Source organism: Chiloscyllium punctatum, chromosome 47, assembly GCF_047496795.1.
Source record: "Chiloscyllium punctatum isolate Juve2018m chromosome 47, sChiPun1.3, whole genome shotgun sequence".
Taxonomy (NCBI): domain Eukaryota; kingdom Metazoa; phylum Chordata; class Chondrichthyes; order Orectolobiformes; family Hemiscylliidae; genus Chiloscyllium; species Chiloscyllium punctatum.
The window spans coordinates 18,510,309-18,533,710 of record NC_092785.1 but is presented as its reverse complement, the minus strand read 5'-3'; the positions used below and the strand labels follow the sequence as shown (position 1 = coordinate 18,533,710).

General features: G+C 38.0%; 1 protein-coding gene across 1 annotated transcript in view; it reads left to right on the top strand.

Annotated features, from left to right (window-relative positions):
• LOC140468529 (NACHT, LRR and PYD domains-containing protein 1 homolog) overlaps positions 1 to 19,281 on the top strand; it is a 43,111-nt gene extending 23,830 nt beyond the window's left edge. The window contains exons 5-10 of the mRNA XM_072564619.1: positions 2,543 to 2,731; positions 3,092 to 3,157; positions 6,181 to 6,246; positions 9,241 to 9,306; positions 14,717 to 16,439; positions 18,926 to 19,281. Coding sequence (XP_072420720.1) covers positions 2,543 to 2,731; positions 3,092 to 3,157; positions 6,181 to 6,246; positions 9,241 to 9,306; positions 14,717 to 16,439; positions 18,926 to 18,947 — 2,132 coding nt within the window. The 3' untranslated portion in view covers positions 18,948 to 19,281. The remainder of the gene's footprint in view (positions 1 to 2,542; positions 2,732 to 3,091; positions 3,158 to 6,180; positions 6,247 to 9,240; positions 9,307 to 14,716; positions 16,440 to 18,925) is intronic.
• The last annotated feature ends 4,121 nt before the right edge of the window (positions 19,282 to 23,402 follow it).

Below are 23,402 nucleotides of genomic sequence, written 5' to 3'. Positions count from 1 at the left end.
ATGTCCTTATCGAACCAAAGGAGATTGAGTCATGAAAACTATTTGATCAGGACTCCAGATGGAAATAAATCACACAGAGTGTGTCCTGTGAATTGCTCAAAAGATATTTTGATAGGGAAGGAAAGTAAAAGCAGAATGTGATTTCGGTGGCAACACAGAGTGAAGAACCAACATATGAGGATTCTGAATTTGGCATTCCTTAAATTCGATTGGGCAATGAGGACTTTCTCAAAAATTGTGGTAAATTATTGTGCTACCTTCCGAATGAAAATCAAGATGACTTGAAATTGTTGTTAGGATGGAATGGAGAGATATGTGGGAATAAACTTGAAAGTACTAAATTAACTCTGTATGATATAGATATAACATATGCTGTTCCAATCAAACAGCATCCTTATAGACTTAACCCTGTAACGTTGGTACATGTTCAAAAAGAGGTTGAGCACTTGCTCAAAGATAATTTAATAAAAGTGAGTTACATTGACGAGAGCGTACCCATAGTAATTGTGCCAAAACCAGATGGTACATAACAATTATCTGTAAACTATTGCAAAGTCAATACATTAACAAAATCTGATTCATTGGAAGACTGTATTGAAATGGTGGGATAATCAACTTATATTACTAAGTTGGACTTACTCAGAGGATGCTGGCAGGTAAATTCGTTCAAAAGAGTGAAGACAATTTCAGCTTTCCTAACACCAAATGGACTATACCAATTTATAGTCATGACAGGGAATGAAAAATGTGCCAGCCACATTTGAAAGACTAACGTATTAAATCGTTTCCAGATTACCCAATTGTTTAATATACATCAATGGCCTGGTGATTTTTAGTCACAGGTGGAAGGACTACAGCAATTATCGGAATTATTTGATTGACCTTGGGAGGCAGGCTTGGTGATAAACTTCACTCAGAATGAATTCGCCAAAGCCCAAGTCAATTTCCTGGACCATATTATTGTATGTTGACAGATAGCCTCATGGAATGTGAAAACAAAGATTACTGGTGTGGTTTTTCTTGAAAGTTGGCACTGAATTTCAGCAGTGTGGTTGCTCCACTGACTGACTTACTGAAGAAGTGTAGAAACTTTCAGTGATGAAGGGCTGTCAAAAAGCAATTGTCCACTGCCCCATTATTAGCCACACCTAATTACGCAAACCCATTCAAGGTGGTTATCGATGCAATTGATGTGGGATCGGTGCTGTACTCTTACAAGAACACAATGAGAAGATAGAAAGACCTATCACACATTTCTCCAGGAAATTGAGCATTTATCAACAAAATTATTCTACAATTGAGAAGGAGATCTTGATTTTGGCGTTGCAACATTTCAACATTGATATTACCAGTAATGTGCCAGAGACAATGATATGCACTGATTATAATCCATTAATATTTTTGGAGATATATCATGATAAATTTCCAGATGGTTTAGATGGAACTGATTATTGTGACCATTCAATTTGAAAATTATACACATGATAGGTCAAAAAATGTTATTGCTGACGAGTTGACACAACTTGAATGAAGCAATATGGAGGTGTGCGGTGCCAGGTATTAACACACTGACATAGAATATAGTCGTGAATGTTTGCATAGTTAAAATCAATGTATTGTATATGTGTGTGTGTATATTATATATATATATATATATATATCTGTTGTTGTGTGCTAACACAGTGAGACTAAGGCGTTTAAATCGATGGTTGTTTCTTTTTAAAGGGGGAGGTGTGACGATGCTGTCACTTGGAAAAGGCTATTTTGTCCTCGGTATATTTTAAAAAGAGGAGTCTAAAGGCAGAAGTTCTGAGCTGGGCAGGGTAACGGTCTGAACCAATACTGATTTTTCTTTTTAAAAACACATTAACAATGAAAGTTGTGCCCCTGTTCAGAGTTTTCTAGTTTTTTTTTAGCTGTAGCAGTCACAACATTTTTGAGCACTAGAAGGGTTGCAAGTTTCAGTAAATGATTCCTGACTGAGTTTTTCTGAAAACTCTGTCTGGATGTTATTCCCTCCTGCCTGCAAGAATCTGTGTTTGAATTCATCTTTTGGCCAAGGGCTGTGTTTATGGGATGTTACTATACTGCAGCAGTTAATTAGTTAAGTTACTGTATCGAGTATTCAGTTAAATTTTCCAATAGATAAGTTATTCTAAATTACACACATTTTTTGTTTGTATTTTAACTGTAGTATTTATATAAACAGTGTTTTGCTTTTAAAGCCTAGTGGTTTATATTGCATCACACCTGGGACACCCACAACACATCTAACTTTAAACAAAAGTTAGGGTCTAGGTTACCTTCTTAAAATATTTTGTGGGGTCTGGCCTGGTCCATAACAAATCTAAAGGACGTTTTGCATGCATTATTGTGCTTGGTAGCTGCAACGTGACTCTGGGGCACTAAATCAAACCTGGGATCTGAGCTCAGTCAAGGTCCTCGGGAAGTAAGGAATAGATGAATCAGTCTGAATTAAACGAAAAATTAAAATAACCTACAATGATGACAACTGATTAGTGTTTATTCTTTTTTAAAATAGGACATGAAACTACAGTAGAAATGGATGCAGTAAAGGTTGCTTTAATTATTATTGTCATCGTAGCTTTCATAATTATTTTAATATTGGTGGCATGTTGTTGTCATCTCTATCGAAAGTCAAAGAGCACAGCTTCTGATGAAGAGCGATCCCAACAATCCTCGCGAAGAAACGATACTGAAGGTACAAACGGTGAGTTAAGAGCGACATTATCTTTTTCAGTATGTTAACAATCGTAAGCAGTCTTTAGATAATGAAGTGGCAGCTTAAAATATGTCTATTTTGAGTGCACGTGAAACTCTCCTCTGATCTTTCATTTGACAGAATATATCTATTTTTCTCTTATGATCAGTGCGACACCCAGTGAGGTTTCTATTACTTTCAAAGTTAGACATGAAGGCAACTCAATTTTGATTAGTTTTGTTTAGTTTATCATTTCTATTCTTTATTGATGAATAAGTGTCAGAATATGATTAAACTTTGAAGTTGTAATTTTATGTTTTGTGAAATTCTTCAGACAGAAAGTAATTTTACAAACATATATGTTAACAGATTTCAGAGCAGCAAATGAAACAACTCCACTTAATTCGTATAGTGCCCAAGGACAAAGTTATCAAGGTAAGTGTCAAAATATATGTTGCTTAAAATCCCCTCTACATTCAATCAATAAACTCTGATTAAAGCTTTCCTAAAATAATGATGATAGTCAACATGTTATTTTTTACAAAATGCTGCATTTGTGAGACAAAATAAAGTAATAGCTGTTTTATTACTTTACAAATGTTTCAGAAACTATTGCAACTCGCATTCTTAGAGAAATTGTTCATTAAATCTGTTGATGTGCGATGATTAATTTTGGATAAATGTGAGTAATGATTGCAAGGACATGCAAAGTTTGTAATTCAATTAATTTGATTGAATTCTTCACTTTTAAACACGGAATAAGAGCAGGAAACCCGAAAATGTCAGAAGAACAATCATTCCCAAATGGTTAGTCTATCTAATACAAAAGCAGCAAATACCCTGATGATTGAGAAAGAACACAAAGATGAACAACAGCTAAAAAGTAGCTTATATGATGTACAAATTGGGAATATGAAAGGAAACTTGCCAGGGACATAAAATAACAAGAAACTTTAGAGTTACACGAAGGAAGTTCAGGAGCAATGAAGGCTCATTAAAAACTGAAAGTGGGGACTTTTCGATGACTGGGGGAAAAGGCAGACCTGTTGAATAATTACTTTGCCTCAGTATTTGAATTTGAAAATGTCATTTTGTGAATTGTTAATTATCCTCACCCCTCGTTTTATCATTCAGAGAGGCAAAAATGGGCCAAACTATTCAGCAGAAAGAGGAAGCTCTAGATGCAGGTACAATCGCAACACTTAAAGGCATTTGGAGAATTAGATAAATAGGAAATGTTGAAAGGGGTATGGGCTAAACACAGGTGAAAGGGACTGGTTTCATTTATGAAACAAGTTGTAGCAAAGGGTTTGTTGCTAAATGACTCAATAACTCCATAGGTTAATCTGAGGTCTGTGTAACATTCTATTTGTCCTCATTGATTACGATGTATGAAAGTATCAATGAGGTTACTCATTTTATACCAAGAATATAAATTTGAATAAAGCTTTGTTATGGTATGTTCCAGCATTAGTTGGTCAAATGTCAAGTCCAGGTGGTACAAGGCAAGTTGACAGGAAAGATCAACAGTTTATCAGAGGCAAGAAAGAAAGGCAAATGTGTAATGAATGTTTAGTTTACTAAAATGCAACTTACCTTTGCATTCCATGGCAATGAGTTTTTATTTTTTATGTCAGCTACTTGGCATTGAAAGTGCTGGACAAATTCAGAAAATTGAAAACGTTAAAGAAGTGTCAGGTCAATTGATAGTCAATGAGAATGGTTTTGTCGGCAGGATTTGGTTGAGACAGTTCAATGGAACAGTGCCAAACAAAGCAGACCCAGAATGGTTTGAGATAATACATTGAGGGATGTTTTCAGGATGGTGGAATTATCAATAAATGACTGGATATCGCAGGTTTAACAGGGCCCCAGCAATCTCGTTATAAAGATAAAATCACCGCAGTCCTGGTCTCTCAGTTGAGAGAGTTGACTGGTTGTAGTTTGACTGGAGGGTCATTTCACCTCGGCAAGGGGAGAAGTTCAGAAAGAGAGCACTGGAATGGTAATCTGAGCTGGTGGAAGGATTGAATGGTGGCATCACTAACTGGTTACCAGTCCACCTGAGCTAATTGATCATATCACACTTTCTTTTAACAGATAGGTCAGGTGGTCACAAACTCAGGGAGAATATATAAACAGTAAAAGCTGAAATTAATGGAAAAGTTCAGCAGGTCTGGCAGCATCTGTGGAGAGAAATGAGAGATAAGATTTTGGATTGAGTGACCAATCCTCAGAACTGAACGATCACATGACTTTAATATCTGAAGCAAAGAACAAAAGGAGTGAAGGGTCAGGTTAGAATTGTAAAAAGCACAGATGCACCGTTGTGTCCTATTTTCTGCCATGTAGAAGGATATCATTGTATGAAAGAGGGTAACTACATTTATATTTTATAGACAGCAGAATGTTCTGCATGACAATAATCTAATCTAACAGATGGACAGCCTTTGTTTAGTGACACTTCCACTTTTTAAGAGGGGACGATTATATGATAACAAAATGCAGTGTGTGCGAAACTCACAAGGCAACAGATATTTTGGACAAAGTAAGAAGTGAATCAGCTTTGAGTGATTCCAATACATAAGTAGAAAATATTCTAAAGGGTATGTGTATAAATATAAATTATTAAATACTTTCTCAACAGTCAGCACATTTAAACTTTTACTGCATGTGGAGTTTTCTGTCAAATGAAACCAACAATCAGCACAGAACGTTGTTCAAAAATACTCAAAGCAAAAAGACGAAGTAATATCCAGTCTTATTGTTTACAAATGCTTCAGTAAATAACTGGAGCCAGAAACTTGTAACAAATTGTTAACTAGACTGCTGTTGTTGTGTCGCCATAGTCTAACGAGACCATAGGGGCTGCTCTCTTATTAGAGAGATGCAACTGGTGGTGATTTAACCTGAGGCCCACCAGATCACAGACAAGGGAAAAGGTTGAAAAGGAGAGTGCTTCACGGTAACGTCAAACTGGTGATAGGAGGTGAACATCACACTGCACTGTCAACCAATAATCCAGCCAAAGGAGCTAAACTAGACTATTTGACATGCGATCATTAATTTTCAACAAATGTAGAGACAAAATTGCGGAGACATAAATAGCCTGCAATGAAATTCCTTTGAGTTCATTCTCCACTTTCAAACCAAGAAAGCAATTCAGGAAAAATAAAGTTCAGAATGGCAATCAATTTTACATGTCTGTACTGGAGAAACACGTTTTGAAATTTTCATATTTCACAAATAGAATACACAGTTTCTTGAGGGCAAGTAGAAGTACAATTGGGGCAGGCACAATGCAGACTGACGCTACCTGACTCAGTTGAATTTTGGAACCTAGCATCATAGAACTACTTTGAGCTTGTTGGGAATGTGATTTCATGGTGAAGTTGCAATTTTATGATTTGTGCAATTTTTCAGACTGCGAGTAATTTTACAAACATATATGTTAACAGTTTCCGATGTAAGCACTCAGACACCTTGGAGTTATCCGAATGCAGATGTAAACGATTTTCTGCAAGGTAAGTGTCAAAATATAAATTGCTGAACATCTTCTGAACATTCAAAAAATACATAAACAAGGATGATAGTCAGCACATTACTTACTGCAAAAATGTGCTGGAATTGTATGCAAGATAACAATAATTGCTGAGTTTGTTACTTACACATATTTCAGAAACCATTGAAACAAGAAACTTTTAGGATAGTGCAGCTAATTTGGTTGAGATGGGTTGACTAATTTTTGGTAAATGAGAGCAATCACTGCAGTGTCAATCTAGTTTGTAACTCAATTCCTTTGGATTCATTCTTCACTTTCTAACCAGAGATTAAGATCGGGGAAAATATTCAAATGGGAAATCAATTTCAAACAGGCTGCATGTGCAAACACAGCATAAAAGGTGATGATTGGGTAAGGGCACAAACACCAAAAAACAGCCACCAAGTAGCTTTTAAGAACTACAAATGGGAATGTTAAAGGAAAATTCCTCGGGATATCAAAATGATAAAAGATTGTACAGTCACATAAAGGAAGCTCAGGAGCAATGATGGCTCATTAGAAACGGGAAGTGGGATATTTTCAAAGACTATGGGGGGAAGGCAGACCAGTTGAATAATTACTTTGCCTCAGTATTTACCGTAGAAAGTGTCATTTGCAAGTATTAATTATCTTCTCCCCCCCACCACCATTTTTATCATTCAGAAAGATAAAGATAGATTAAACTAATCAGCAGCAAGAGGAAGTTGTAGATGTAGGTACAATTACAACATTTAAAAGGAGAGAAACATGGCTAGGAAAGGTTCAGAAGTCTATGAGCCAAACACAGCGAATTGGGACTTCTTTAGTTTATGAAACAAGTCATGCCAAAGAGTCTGTTTCTGTGCTGTATGACTCTTGATGTTAATGGAAGGTCAGGTCTGTGTAATGATCTATTTCTCCCCCTCTGATGCAATGTAAGAAAGTGTATGAGGTTATTTCATATCATGCATTGAACAATACTTTGAGCAAAGCTTTGATATGTTCTGACCTAGCATCACGTCATGAAATATGAAGTCCTGAGGATACAAGTCAAAAGGAAAGGGAAGATAAAAAAATCTCAGGGACAATAAAAGAAGGATAGCGAGTAATGAAATTTTATTTCATTAAAACATTACTTACCTTTGGGTTCACGGCAATCCATATTAATTCTCAAATTTTTAAAATTATCTGCATGGTGTTGAAAGTGCTGGATATAATTCAGAAAATTGGAAACAGTACAGAAATGTCACGTTAGTTCATAGTGAATGAGAGAAACCTTTTGTTTACGGAACTTGGTTGATCCAGTTCAGTGGAACATTGACAAATGTATCAGAGCCTGAATGGTTTGAGATGATACACGGAGGGAAATTCTGAAGTGTGTTCGAATGACCAATAAATGCCTAGATTTTGACAGTTTTACAGGGACCAGTCAATCTCGTTGTAAACATAAATTCACTAGAGTCCTGCTCTTTCAGTTGAGATCATTGACTGGTGGTAGAGCATCATGACACCTCAGGCAAGGCAAGATATCGAGAAAGAAAGCCTTGGAATGATAACTTGGGCTGGTGGTGGAAGAATTGAATGGTGACATTACTAACTGTTCAACAATGCACCTGAGCCAACAGATTACATCACATATTCATTTGATGGATAGGTCAGGTGGTCGCAAAGTCAGAGAGAATATGTGAACAACACAACAGTAATTAATGGAAAATCTCAGCAGGTGTGGTGGCATCTGTGGAGGTAAATCAGACTTAACATTTCAGATTAAGTGACCCTTACTCAGAACTGAATGAATGCATGACTTTGATATCTGAAGCAAAGGACAACAAGAGTGCAGGGTCAGGTTAGAATTGTAAAAAGCACAGTTGCACTGTTGTGTTCTATTTTCTGCCATGTAGAAGGATATAATTGTGTGAGAGAGGGTAACTACATTTATATTTTATAGACAGTAGAATGTTGTGCATGACAATAATCTAATCTAATAGATGGACAGTCTTTGTTTAGTGACACTTGCACTTTTTAATATGGGACGATTATATGATAACAAAATAAAGTGTGTGTGAAACTAACAAGGCAACAGATATTTTGGACAAATTAAGAAGTGAATCATCTTAGAGTAGAAAATATTCTAAAGGGTATGTGCATAAATATAAATTAATAAATATTTTCTCAACATTCAGCACATTTAAACTTTGCATGTGGGGTTTTCTGTCATATGAAACCAACAATCAGCACAGAACATTGTTCAAAAATATCAAAGCAAATTGACGAAGTAATATCCAGCCTTATTGTTTACAAATGCTTCAGCAAATAATTGGAACCAGAAACTTGTAACAAATTGTTAACTAGACTGGTGTTGTTGTGTCGCCATAGTCTGACGAGACCATAGGTGCTGCTCTCTTATTAGAGAGATGCAACTGGTGGTGATTTCACCTGAGGCCCACCAGATCACAGACAAGGGAAAAGGTTGAGAAGGAGAGTGCTTCACGGTAACGTCAAACTGGTGATAGGAGGTGAACCCATGCTATTGACATCACACTGCTCTGTAAACCAACAATCCAGCCAAATGAGCTAAACTAGACTATTTGAAATGCGATCATTAATTTTCAACAAATGTATATATAAAATTGCGGAGACATAAATAGCCTGCAATGAAATTCCTTTGAGTTCATTCTCCACTTTCAAACCAAGAAAGCAATTCAGGAAAAATAAAGTTCAGAATGGCAATCAATTTTACATGTCTGGACTGGAGAAACACGTTTTGAAATTTTCATATTTCACAAATAGAATACACAGTTTCTTGAGGGCAAGTAGAAGTACAATTGGGGCAGGCACAATGCAGACTGACGCTACCTGACTCAGTTGAATTTTGGAACCTAGCATCATAGAACTACTTTGAGCTTGTTGGGAATGTGATTTCATGGTGAAGTTGCAATTTTATGATTTGTGCAATTTTTCAGACTGCGAGTAATTTTACAAACATATATGTTAACAGTTTCCGATGTAAGCACTCAGACACCTTGGAGTTATCCGAATGCAGATGTAAACGATTTTCTGCAAGGTAAGTGTCAAAATATAAATTGCTGAACATCTTCTGAACTTTCAAAAAATACATAGACAAGGATGATAGTCAGCACATTACTTACTGCAAAAATGTGCTGGAATTGTATGCAAGATAACAATAATTGCTGAGTTTGTTACTTACACATATTTCAGAAACCATTCAAACAAGAAACTTTTAGGATAGTGCAGCTAATTTGGTTGAGATGGGTTGACTAATTTTTGGTAAATGAGAGCAATCACTGCAGTGTCAATATAGTTTGTAACTCAATTCCTTTGGATTCATTCTTCACTTTCGAACCAGAGATTAAGATCAGGGGAAAAAATTCAAATGGGAAATCAATTTCAAACAGGCTGCATGTGCAAACACAGCATAAAAGGTGATGATTGGGTAAGGGCACAAACACCAAAAAACAGCCACCAAGTAGCTTTTAAGAACTACAAATGGGAATGTTAAAGGAAACTTCCTCGGGATATCAAAATGATAAAAGATTGTGCAGTCACATAAAGGAAGCTCAGGAGCAATGATGGCTCATTAGAAACGGGAAGTGGGATATTTTCAAAGACTATGGGGAGAAGGCAGACCAGTTGAATAATTACTTTGCCTCAGTATTTGCATTAGAAAGTGTCATTTGGAAGTAGTAATTATCCTCTTGACCCACCCCCATTTTTCTCATTCAGATAGATTAAATTAATCAGCAGCACGAGGAAGTTGTAGATGTAGGTACAATTACAACATTTAAAAGGAGAGAAACATGGCTTGGAAAGGTTCAGGGTCTATGAGCCAAACACAGCGAATTGGGACTGCTTTAGTTTATGAAACAAGTCATGCCAAAGAGTCTGTTTCTGTGCTGTATGTCTCTAGATGTTAATGGAAGGTCAGGTCTATGTAATGATCTATTTCTCCCCCTCTGATGCAATGTAAGAAAGTATATGAGGTTATTTCATTTCATGCATTGAACAAAACGTTGAGCAAATCTTTGATATGTTCTGACCCAGCATCAGGTCATGAAATATGAAGTCCTGAGAATACAAGTCGAAAGGAAACGAAAGATAAAAAAAAACTCAGGGACAATAAAAGAAGGATAGCGAGTAATGAAATTTTATTTCATTAAAACATTATTACCTTTTTTTTCACGGCAATCCATATTTATTCTCAAATTTTAAAATTATCTGCATGGTGTTGAAAATGCTGGATATAATTCAGAAAATTGGAAACAATACAGAAATGTCACGTCAGTTCATAGTGAATGAGAGAAAGTTTTTGTTTGCACAACGTGGTTGAGCCAGTTCAGTGGAATATTGACAAATGTAGCAGAGCCTGAATGGTTTGAGATGATACACGGAGGGAAATTCTGAAGTGTGTTCGAATGACCAATAAATGACTAGATTTTGAAAGTTTTACAGGGATCAGTCAATCTGGTTGTAAACATAAATTCACTAGAGTCCTGCTCTTTCAATTGAGATCATTGACTGGTGGTAGAGCATCATGACACCTCAGGCAAGGCAAGATATCGAGAAAGAAAGCCTTGGAATGATAACTTGGGCTGGTGGAAGAATTGAATGGTGACATTACTAACTGTTCAACAATGCACCTGAGCCAACAGATTACATCACACATTCATTTGATGGATAGGTCAGGTGGTCGCAAAGTCAGGGAGAATACGTGAACAACAAAACAGAAATTACTGGAAAATCTCAGCAGGTGTGGTGGCATCTGTGGAGGCAAATCAGACTTAACATTTCAGATTATGTGACCCTTACTCAGAACTGAATGAATGCATGACTTTGATATCTGAAGCAAAGAACAAAAGGAGTGCAGGGTCATGGAAGAATTGTAAAAAACACTGTTGCACCATTGCGTTCTATTCTCTGCAATGTGGAAGGAGGTTACTGTCTGCGGCAGTGTGACTACATGCATATTTTATAGGCAGCAGAACGTTATGCATGCAAGCAGAAAGAATAATCATCATTTAGTTCAATGTTCACTTTTTAATGCTGGATGATGAAATAATAACTAAATACAAAGTGTGCAGAACTATCAAGGCACTGGAAACCGTGGACCAAGTAAGAAATGAATTATCTTTTTGTGATTTGAACACATGCATAGAAAATATTGTGAATGGTAGGTGAAGAAACATAAATTACTAACTACCTTCTCTACATCCAGAAAGATTAAACTCTTTTACTGAACATGGATCTTAATTTTAAACAACAACAATCAGTATAGAAGTTCGTTCAAAAATAAAATATGAGGAGTGTACTCGGATCGTAAGGCAAAAGGATGAAATAATAGCTGGACTTGCTGTTAACAAATGCTTTACTAAGGAATTAAAAAAAGAAATTTGTAACAAATTATTAAGTAGATCTATTGAAGTAGTTCAGTTATATATATATATGTATATATAAGGGACATAAATAGTCTGCTATTCAATTCATTTGAGCTCATCCTTCACTTTTAAAGCAGAGAATGAATTCAGGAAAAGTACAGTTCAGAACAGCTATCAATTTCACATGTTTATAATACCATAAGCATTTTTCCAAGTATCATATTTCACAAATAGAATACACTGTCCTGTAAGGACAAGAAGAAATACAAGTATGGCAGGCACATTGCAGACTGATGCCCCCTGACTCAGTTGGAATCTCAGAACAGGTCTAGGCGATTGAAGCTGTTGCTCCATTCAATGAGATCATTGCTAGTCTGTGGCTGAATGCCAAACCCCAGACTTTGACCCATGACCCATAATATACTTGATTACCATAAAAAAAATTCAAGTCAGATTTGAAGTTGAATACTTATCCACCATGAGCTGCACCTTTTGTGTTTCCAAACAGCTCTCCTGAACGCTCTGGCATTCATCCTCAATGATGCCCCTAACTCTAGAATCCCCAACAAGTGATAACAGTTTATCTTGATCTAAGTTAAAAATCACACAACACCAGGTTATAGTCCCACAGATTTAACTGGAAGCACACTAGCTTTCAGAACGCCGTTCCTTCATCAGATGGTTGTCCTGATGCCACAGTGAAGGGTCAATGCTCTGAAAGCTAGTGTGCTTCCAATCAAACCTGTCGGACTATAACCTGGTGTTGTGTGATTTTTACCTTTGTACAGCCCAGTCCAACATCGGCATCTCCAAATCATATCTTGATCTACATGGTCTTTTCCTGTTAATATTTAAACGTTCGAACAGATCACATCTTACCCTACTAAATTCTCTGGAAAACATTGCTAATTTGTATATTCTTTAGTCAAACTTTAAGCAGTGAAGTACAAGTATCATTCTTGGAAACTGAAATCATTTTGGCAGCATTTTAAATGCTGTAAGTCACAGTGACTCCATGGTTAGCACTGCCACCTCAAAGCCTCAGGGGCCTGTATTCCAACCTTGTCCTTCTGCCTCTATGAAGTTTGTACGTTCTCCCGTGTCTGTGTGGGTTTCTGCCAGGAGCTCTGGTTTCCTCCTACAGTCCAGGGATCTGCTGGTTGAGTAGATTCATGATGCTAAATTTCCCATAGTGCCAAGTTGTGCAGGCCATGATGATTAGCCATGGGAAATGTGGGGTCACAGGGATATGGTAGGGGTTTGGGTGGAATGCTCTTTGGCGAGTCAATGTGGAGTCAGGAAGCCAAATGTCCTCTTTCTGCACTGAAGGGATTGCACAAATACAGCATCTGTTGTGGGTCATTTAGTCCCTCAAGCCTATTGTGCCAGTCAATATGATCACAGTCAATCATTGATCAAAACATCCTCTGACATGTTCCTTTAGCCACAAGACATATTTCTTCATTCTTCTTAAAAACATATCATATTTTGTATTCAGCTGCTTACTGTGGTACTGAATTCCATAAGCTCAACACTCCGTGTGTCAGAACATTTTCCCCAGCGCAGCTCGAAATGATTGACTTAAAGCCTTCAAACTCTGGCTCTAGACTCCCTTAGTATCAGGACATATTTCCTGTGACTAACCCTTCTAGTCCTGTTAAAACGTTGTATATTTGTATGAGATCAATCCAAATTCTTCTAAACTCCAGTGTATAGTCCTTACCAACTCGTTTATTGAGATGAGGGAACTAAATGTAATATCTCAAAAATTGCAGATGACACAAGGTTGATCTGTGGGGAGGATGAACAGATGTTGCAGGGTGAATTAGATAGGCTGAGTGACTCGGCAACTACATTGCAGCTGCAAAGTAATGTGGATAAATGTAAGGTTATCCAATTTGGTAGAATACATTGAAAGCAGTTAATATAAAGGATGCAAGTACAGAAACAGGGATATCTTGTTACAATTATACAGGGCATCGGTGATCCAAACTTGGAATATTGTGTGCAGTATTGTTTCTCTATCTGAGGAAGAATGTTCTTGTTGTAGAGGGGGTGCAGTAAAAGTTAACCAATTTGACTCCTGGAATGGCAGGAATTTTTGAATCCAGAGAATCCAGCTCATAGTATGGGATGGCATATTGTTACGGTGAGCAAGAGTGATTGCCCTGAGCAAAGGTCACCACAAAATACTGGCTGACCTCCACCAAGGTCTCTCAGGGATCTGCAAAATGTAGATGTTGGTGAGGAATTATGTCTGGTGATCAGCCTTGGATGTAGACACAGTCACATTCTGCAGGGTGCAGAGTGTCAACAAGGACAAACGTTACTGCCAATAACTCCCCATATCTGTGGGAATGGACAGACAAAGGACTCAGTTGCATGTTAACAATGTAGGTGCTTCCATGGGTTCAATCTTCTTCATCATTGCAGATGCTCATAGTAATTGGATGTGCAAAATGGTTAACCCATTAAACATTTGGGAAGGCAATAGAAAAATTCCAATCCTCTTTTTCAACACACGGACTCCTGGAATTACAGGTCACAGATAATGGAACAATGTTTATTACCAGGAAAATTTGTTATACTCAAAGTCAAATGCTTTGCAACAGCCTTATTATCATATAATTTAGCCTGTGAAGTAAAAGGTTAAAGTCCCTTCAATGCATTTTATTGGCAAATAGTTATTTCCATATTATCATTTGCATTGCTGTAAAAAGAAACATTTTGTCTAAGATTTTCATTATTTGCACATCAGAACAATTGGCAAGAAATACCAATGTGAAGTAAAAGAAACAATTCAAGTGCATTCAACTGACTGCTTGTCAAGTATACACTTATGAGAAAAAGTGTTGCCATGAAAAATGCCTTAACCTATCTGCGTCCTCTTGCCCCCATTAACACTATTTTCAGAAAGTAAACATTTTATTTTCCCTATGTATTGCTAATGCTTGCGTATTATCCTGATGAGTGCAAATGAAAACCATTAATCTTCATCAGCAAAGTCATGTTCTTTAGGATCAAATGGCTAATTCAATTTTATGTTGCAGTCATATAATGAATTATTTCTTCATATTGAAGGGATAGAGCTTCGGCACAAAGATCATCTACAAAAGTTAACGAAGAGACTCAAATTCACACTCGTGACAGGAAATCAGTTTGCAAGTGATTGCCCATTGGATGAGAATTACGTAGACTTAACGATTGCCGATTCTCCATTTAGGGTTGAAATGATTGAAAATGAATGGAAAGATCGAAGACAAGATTATGGAAGCACATTCATTAAATATATCAAGGAACAACCTGTCCTTCAGCTCAATATGTTACTGGGGACTAATGACACTGAAACAGACAGGTTTGGAACAACTGTGGTAGTTGGAGAGGCAGGCATTGGGAAAAGTACCATGGTACAGAAATTAATCCAAGACTGGTCACAAGGTAAAATATACCAATCATTTAAATTTGTTTTTCAATTCCAATTTCCCCGTTTAAATTTAATATATTGGAAGACCAGCCTGACAGACCTGGTTCGGGAAAACTATCCTTATTTAGATGATGCACTGGAACATTTGTGGAAAAAACCTGAAAAGATATTGTTTGTGTTTGAAGATTTAAATCAATTTCAGAAAAACATCCATTTCAATGATGCTGAAAGGAATGCCGAATCCCAACATCAGTGTCTCGATCCTAACTCTTATTGCCTGATCACAGATGTTGTTCGTTGTCTCATTCAGGGAGAGTTACTGAAGGGTTGTTCTATCCTCATCACAAGCCGAACCGGGAAATTCGATTCTTTTGGAATTACAGCAATAAATCGAAAAGTACAAATCCTGGGGTTCGCGCCTGATGCAACACTACAATACTTCCACAATTATATCAGAAATTCACAGACAATGTCAGATATAATTAATTACATTAAAACGAATGACACATTGTATAGAATGTGCTATAACCCCCTGTATTGTCTGACCCTCTGCTCATTATTGGAGTCACCCCGAGCACAAGGAGTTCAAGAGATGCCTTTGTTCCATACAACCAGCACACAGGCAGTCTCCATTTACATCGTTAATCTATTAGGCAGAAGTGGTTACGCTCTTGAAAGCTGTTCAGAAGATCTGTTGAAACTGGGAGCTCTGGCTTATGATGGTTGCTGCAAAAATCTTGTGGTATTTAACAGAAACCAACTTAGTTCCCACAACATGAACTTTGCCAACGTTATCACTGCATTAATGATGGAAATTCAAGGTAAAGATCATGAAACAACTGTTTATGCATTTAATCATTTTATTATTCAGCACTTTCTTGCAGCTCTACAGAGAATTCGAACTACAACAGAGAATAAACTATTAGAATCACTCAATGCAGAGCACACAACTACTGATGGGAGATTCACACTGTTGTCACGTTTTCTTGTTGGACTTGCGAGACACCATTCAACCACAAATCCTTACTGCAAAATGGCTAATGTTGATTCTGCAGTCACCAAATGTGTGTCTGGTTGGCTCATGAATGATTCCAAAAGATGTGATACAAATCTGAAAGGCAAGAAATCTGAAGAGACCTTTTTAAACTTGTTGTACTGCTTTCATGAATTTGGAGATGTGGAGCTGACTAGGGTCGCATTATCATCAAGAAATAAAATCCAATTCACGAAGTGTCATCTTAACGTTACTGACTGTGTGATTCTGTCATCCACATTAATGGCCATTGACAAGTTAGAAGAACTGGACCTGAGATGTTGTGACCTACCGGATGAAGGTGTACAGTTTCTGCTGCCTGTGCTGCATAAATGTAAAACTGTCAGGTAATTCATACGTGGTATTATTAACAAAGAAATGCAAAGCAGTAGGACAAGTGGTGAGGATGGTTGTCTGGGGAGTGACAAAGTTATTGTTTCTGGAATTTGCTCTTTCATTCGAACTAATATCAGTTAGTGACATAACAGCTTCTTAGTACAAAGTGTAAAGCTGTAGATATTTCTAAATCTAACAGCCTGGTGCTGAAAAAGCACAGCAGCTCAGGAAGCATCCGAGGAGCATGAAAATTGACTTTTCAGGCAAAAGCTCTTCATCACGAGTGAGGTTGGGAGCCTTCCGGGTGGAGAAATAAATGGGAGCCATGTCGGGCTTCGGGGAAAGGTAGCTGAGAGTGCAATAGTGGGTGGATGTGGAGGTAATGGTGATCGGTCGGATGGGGAGATGGTGCATATAGGTGGGAAGGAAGATGGACAGATAGGACAGGTCATGGGGGCGGTGCTGAGCTGGCAGGTTGGAACTGGGGTAAGATCAGGGGAGGGAAATGAAGAAACTGGTGAAATGCGCATTGATGCCACGGGGTTGGAGGATCCTGACGTGGAACATGACGCATTCTTCCTCCAGGCCGCGGGTGGTAAGGGAGTGAGGATGGAGGAGGTCCAGGACCCGCATGTCCTCAGCAGAGTGTGATGGAGAGTTGAAGTTTTCAGCCAGAGGGCAGTTGGGTTAGTTTGTTCGGGTGTCCCAGAGATGTTCACTGAAGCACTCTGTGAATTGGCGTCCTGCCTCCTCAGTGTAGACAAGACCACATCGGGAGGAATGGATACAGTAACTGATGTGTGTGGACGTGCAGATAAAACTCTGATGGACATGCAAAACTGCTTTGGGTTTTTGGAATGAGGTGAGGGGGGGATATGTGTGTGAAGGTTTTGCAGTTCCTGCAGTAGCAGGGGAAGGTGCCAGTAGAGGAAGATGGGTAGATGGGGAGTGTGGACCTGACCAGGTGGTCACGGAGGGAACAGTCCACCAAAAGTGCATAGGAGTGTGAAGGGATATATATCTCTGTGGCGGAGTCCGTTTGTATTTGCACATTTACAAAATTCCATGTCTTTTGCGAAAGCGGCTTCAGGGAATCATAGAAACATAGAATCCCTAAAATGTGGAAACAGGCCATTTGGCCCAAGAAGTTCACACCGACCCTCCAAAGAACAACCCACCTAGACCCATTCCCCTATCCTATTACTCTACATTTCCCCTGACTAAAGCACCTAACCTACACACCCCTGAACACGACAGGAAATCTTGCTTGGCCAATTCACCTCACCTTCGACATTTAATAAGCCCCAACTGAGGATATCTCTCCATTCAGCCTGTGTCGTTTGGTGCAATCTTCCAGGCTTACCAAGTTTCCATTATTTCCATAATTTCATGGACCCTTAAATATTCAGATTTCAAACTTAAATTATAAACGCACCTTAGTAATGGCGATCAGAACACAAAGTTTTATTTGTCAGTTTGCACTGTCAGCTCATCTGTTTCCTCTGAAAGACAGGGAATTGAATGAAACCCTGTGGAAGAGAATATATTGCACCAACAGGGAGCGATATGAATTGAGTATAACTCAGACACTCTCTATCCAAATTGTTTGGTGGAAACCAAAAAGTTAAAAAAAAATTCAAGGGATGCCATTTTGGTCCTCGATTCAGCATGCATCCCAAAGGAAATATACTCACTCAGAAGTATTGATTAAATGATTAATTGCTATTTATTAATTATTGATTTTCTGATCTACATTTAGACTTAATGAGAATCAACTCGAGAACTTGGGGTGAAACAATTATCCAAAGTTCCGATGGTGATTGATTAATAACAAAATTAGAGTGAGAAATATTCTTGAAATAACAAACTTCACAAACATAATGTACTGTATATGTAACTGGTGATATTGCTCGATTAACGATGCCCAGCAAATCTCAAGTTCCAATTTACTTTGAACGAATGTAATATGGAAATTGGAAAATGTTAATATCATGGAACTGATTTACTGCTGGCAGTTTAAATTCGATACACTGGGAATAGTGTTTGTGTTGGTGTTTTTACGCTTTCTGATGTTCGATCACTGCAGCTTAAAGTCTAACAGTGTCACAGATGATTATTTGGGAACATTGGTATCGGTTCTCCAGTCAAACAGTTTACTGACTGAGCTGGAACTGAGCAATAAGCTTCAGTGTGAAGTTGATCACTCTAACAGACTGACTGGGAAATATCGTCATTCACTGCATTGTCTCATCCAGAGCAAGGCCTGTTTGATTGAAATCAGTGAGTTGTCGGCTCAGATATTTCATATTTATATGTCATTTCTTTGTGTTATTTATAATGGACAGGCTTCTGAAACATTGTCGAATTTCATGGAAAAATTGCTGCTTTATCAGATGCTTGAATTAAATTTAAATTGAGTGCTTGTAAGAATATCGTTAGTTAAAGCGGATATCAAATGGATTGCTAATTATTACCATGTTTTTTTCATGTCTTTCAGATTGCCAAGCAATGCAGAATAATGTCTTGTTCTTAATTGAGTCTGTGCACTGGATCATTTGACAGTGTTTACACAGGGACTTATTGCTTATCTTGATTATTTTTAAATTGGTCAGCATTTTAAATAATAGGCTCCTAGAATTTAAAGTAAAGAAGGAGGCCATTCGACCCATCATGTCTGAACCGCCTCCCGAAAGATCTATCCACCTAATCTCATTCCCCAACCCTATTTCAGTCTCTTTCATCACTTTCAAATATATATCCACCTTTGTTTTGAAACCTCCTCTAATTCCACCATTCACTTAGGCAGCATATTTTGCATTGTAACAACTTTCTGAGTAAAGAGTTTTCTCCGCATCTCACTCTTTGCTTTCTTTTTGACAAATTGGAAATTGTGACCCTTAGTTACTGACATAAGAACTGGTTGAAATGGAGCATCATTCTTTACCCTGTCAAATTTGTTCGTAATTTTGAACACCTCAATAAGGTCATGTTCTGTGCTCCAAACAGAATACACACAATTTCTCTTGTCTTTCCTGTTATTGAAAATCCCTCATTCCTGGGATCGTTTGATAAATCTCCTTTGTAATCTTCAACAGCGTTCCTTAAATAACCTGCCTTGAACGGAACACCAGAATTAAAACAATTTTAAACACATTCTGAGACATTATCACAGTCAACAATCTAAGTGAAAGTGACAGCGAGATTTTGAACCCCCATTCTTCAATGTAACTCACCTTACTGTCCAGTCTGGAGGAGAAAGTGAGATGCTGGAAATCACAGTCATAGAGTGGGGTGCTGGAAAAAACAGAGCAGGTGAGGCAGCATCCGAGGAGCGGGAGAGTCTATGTTTCGAGCATAAACTCTTCAACAGGAATCATTCCTGATCGAGACCTTATGCTCAAAACGTCGACTCCCCTGCTCCTCAGATGCTGCCTGACCTGCTTTTTCAGCTCTTCAACTCTGTTGTCCAATCTGTCAAGGATGCCTCTCAGACTATACGACATTATGCTTTCACTGGATAAATTTATGTTTGATGAGTCCTCGTCTTCTATCATTGGTAATTATCATTAAAATATAGCTCAAGTTCCATTATGCTCAATCTTACGCCAAGGATTATTTTCTTTTCTGGCTGGGAAATCGGTTCATAGTCTTGTCTGAATTTAAAAGTTCATCTTAAATCCCTGTCGTCACTCAGAAGCATCACTGATTGGAGAGTAGAGACAACAATTCCCATTTGGGTTGTCACGTCATCCTCGGTTGATTTTTCATTCACAATATTTCAGCAGTTTGTCTGAGTGAGTTCACGATGAGTCTGTGATGGCGACTGAGTGAATGAGATCACAGGGGAATGTGATGATTGGAATATGTAGCTGGATAAGGGGTTAGGGTGGGGGAGGTTATTGCGGAGGTGGTTATGATGGGGAACAGACATGGAGATGGAAAATTGATGAGAGTGATAGATGTGTTGTGCATAATCTGTGAATGCTGGAACGTGGGATTGTATATCCATGTGGAGCAGGTGCCAACTGGACCAGCTTGCAGGTGGATCGCCTGTCAAAGTTGTGGGGTAGTGTATTAGATCACCCGAGGTACCAATCTTCTCCCAAACTCTAGTCAACACATTTGTTATTGTCAACAAATACTGATTCCCACTTTTTGTTTTAGATAGGGATCCTACAATCAATTAAGTCTCTTGCAAATTGTTCCTTAAATGCAGGTATGATGATTAAAGGTGCAGGTTTTATTACTGCCTGTGGTTTTCCAGTTAGCAGACATGTATGACACGTGTGTCAAAAATCAATTTCATTCTTGTGCAGTCCAGGCCAGTAAAAATGTTTTTGTATTTTAGCTTGTGTTTTCCTTACCCCTAAATGACCTGCTAGTGGTAACTCCTGCACCACTTGCAACACTGCCTTTCTTTACCCTGTGGGCAATACAATTTGATGAACTTCTGTCCATGTCTCATTTGGCTGAATATGTGGTGGCCTCCATTTCCTCATTAGGACATAATTTTAAGATAAAAACATTCAGGGATAAATTTGAGTTCCTTTTCTGTGTATGCCTTTAGATACAATTGCTTTCAGCTTTCATCTTTCTGCTGTAACTTAGTTAATTTATGTGAGCTAAAGATGTCTGCCATGTCATCTATCCGCTCCTGCTTTGTGCTAACCAGCTGATCAAACAGGGTCTCTGCTGATTGCATTTCAACTTTTTTTATCTGTACACTTTGATATCTTCTGTTTTAACTGGTGGCCTTATGATCTCGTTACCACACATTCCGGAAAAAAATCCAGGATATTTGTCCCGCAATAGGTCAGTTGCCTGAGTTTCCACTGACTATTCAACAACAGTAGGCAGCATTCCTTTCAGTGAATTGGCTTTCTCATTAGCAAGGCCAAATTGTATTCCTGGAGCTGAAAGTTTGTCCAGCACTTCTTCCACAAATACTCCTCTCTTCTCTGGATACTCTAACCTTACTTTATATAATTGAGCATTTTTTTGTCTCACTGTGAATTCCCATTACTAGTACCTTTCCTGGCAACAGTTCTTCAGAAGTACATATCTCATCATCTTTCAGCATCACAGACTGAGAGGATCCTGTGTCTCTTTATATTGTAACATCTTTACCTTCTGTTCCTGGCCTATACAAGTAAACTTTACCGTCATAGGTATTTGGTTTAAGAAGATCAGGCACTCCCTCCTTTAGTAACCTCCAACTAGGTTGTATATTCTGGTGCAGCTTTCTAACCTCTGGTGTGCTTTCTGTCATCATTCCAACAAAATTCACTGGCTTATTCTGTTTTCCTACATCTGGCTTTTCAGTGCTTCTCCTAACCCACCAACACTGCGATTTAATGTGGCCTACTTTATTGCAGTGAAAACACCAGAGCTTTTTTAACTTCGCTTTCCGCTCCAAAAGTTTCCTTTTATCCTCTGGTAAGTTTTCCTGATGATCTTCATCAAGGAGTCCCTTTCCAATTCCACGTGAGGATTTATCTTTTCCCAATTTCTATCCCTCATAGATTAAAATTGATTTAGGAAGCCAAACTTCGATTCATGAACCAGCTCAGAATCATCAGCCATTTCAGCTGGTAATCATGCCATTTTAACTCTCTGCTCTTCCACATGAGTTTACACTACTTCTGGAAGTGAATTTTTGAAGTCCACCAAAATAATTATCTCTCTAAGAGCATTATAGGTTTGCGCTGTTTTTAATGTCCTTATCCACCTATCAAAATTACTTTATTTGATTCTTTTAAACTCAATGTAGATTTGACCAGGTTCCCTCCATCGATTCCTGAAATATTTTCTGTAGGGTTCTGGCATAATTTCATATGCACTTAAGATGGCTTTCTTCACCTCCTTATCTGTCGTCGATACCTCCTCTGATAGGTATGCAAATACCTCACTAGTTCTACCTACAAGTTTTGTTTGGATCAGCAAAACCAATGGTCACTGGCCACCACATTTGTTCAGCCACCTTTCCAAATGAGATGAAAAAGGGTTTCACATCCGTCTCATCAATTTTAGGCAATGGATAAATATACTTAATCAGTTTCTCGAGCGGCCTTTGGCTTCCATGGGTTTACTCATCCTCACTCTCTTCCTCACTAATCTTACCTTCAGCCTTCATTTCCATTCTTTTAAGCTGACTTTCCATCTAAGTGCCAATTTCTGAATTTCAAAGTATCTCTCTTTCTTACTTTCCTCTCTTTTTCTCTCTCTTCTCTCTTGCCTTTTCTCTTTCCTCTGCTTTTAATCATAATTCCTTGCTTTTTTGTCTCTCACTTAAGCTACCTCATTTTCAATTGAATTTTAGCCAATTCTAAAGATTCCAATGGCATTTCCAGCAAATTCAAATCCCGCACTATTGCTGTAATTAACTCTCCTTTCCTCACAGAAGGAGGCAGCTCAAAATTCCAGCTTGCCTGCTAATTCCAGCAGCTTGGTATTAATGACTATTTGCAAAATACCCCAAGGTCACGTTTTCCACCCCCAGAAAACTCTTGGTGATCGAAAGAGCCATTGCTATCCCAAACACTGTTTAAACCAATCAAAATCAACATTTGGAACAAAAGATGCTAACACCTACCACTCGCTTGCATCAAGTTCAATAACTTAATCCCAATTTTGAACTGCAGAACAAATCCCACAAAGAGACTCCAACCTGTACGGACCAGGCCAGACACCTCCAACTATTTCAAAAAGGTAGCCCAGACCCTAACTTTGCAAGTTGTTTCAAGCAGGTGTAAAGTGTATATTTCAGGAGAGAATCAGCTGGTCAAACCACTTAGTGTTAAACAAAACAGAATTTATTTACAAGATTACCGAACGAAACACAAACAAATAACTTAACCTCTCGAAAAACCCTTCAGATTATCCAAACCTAATGATACCGTTCCCAATATTTGCAAAAATCCTCATAAACACTCCTTGGCACAAAAGGTAAAATTAAACACAAGTACTTATAGCAT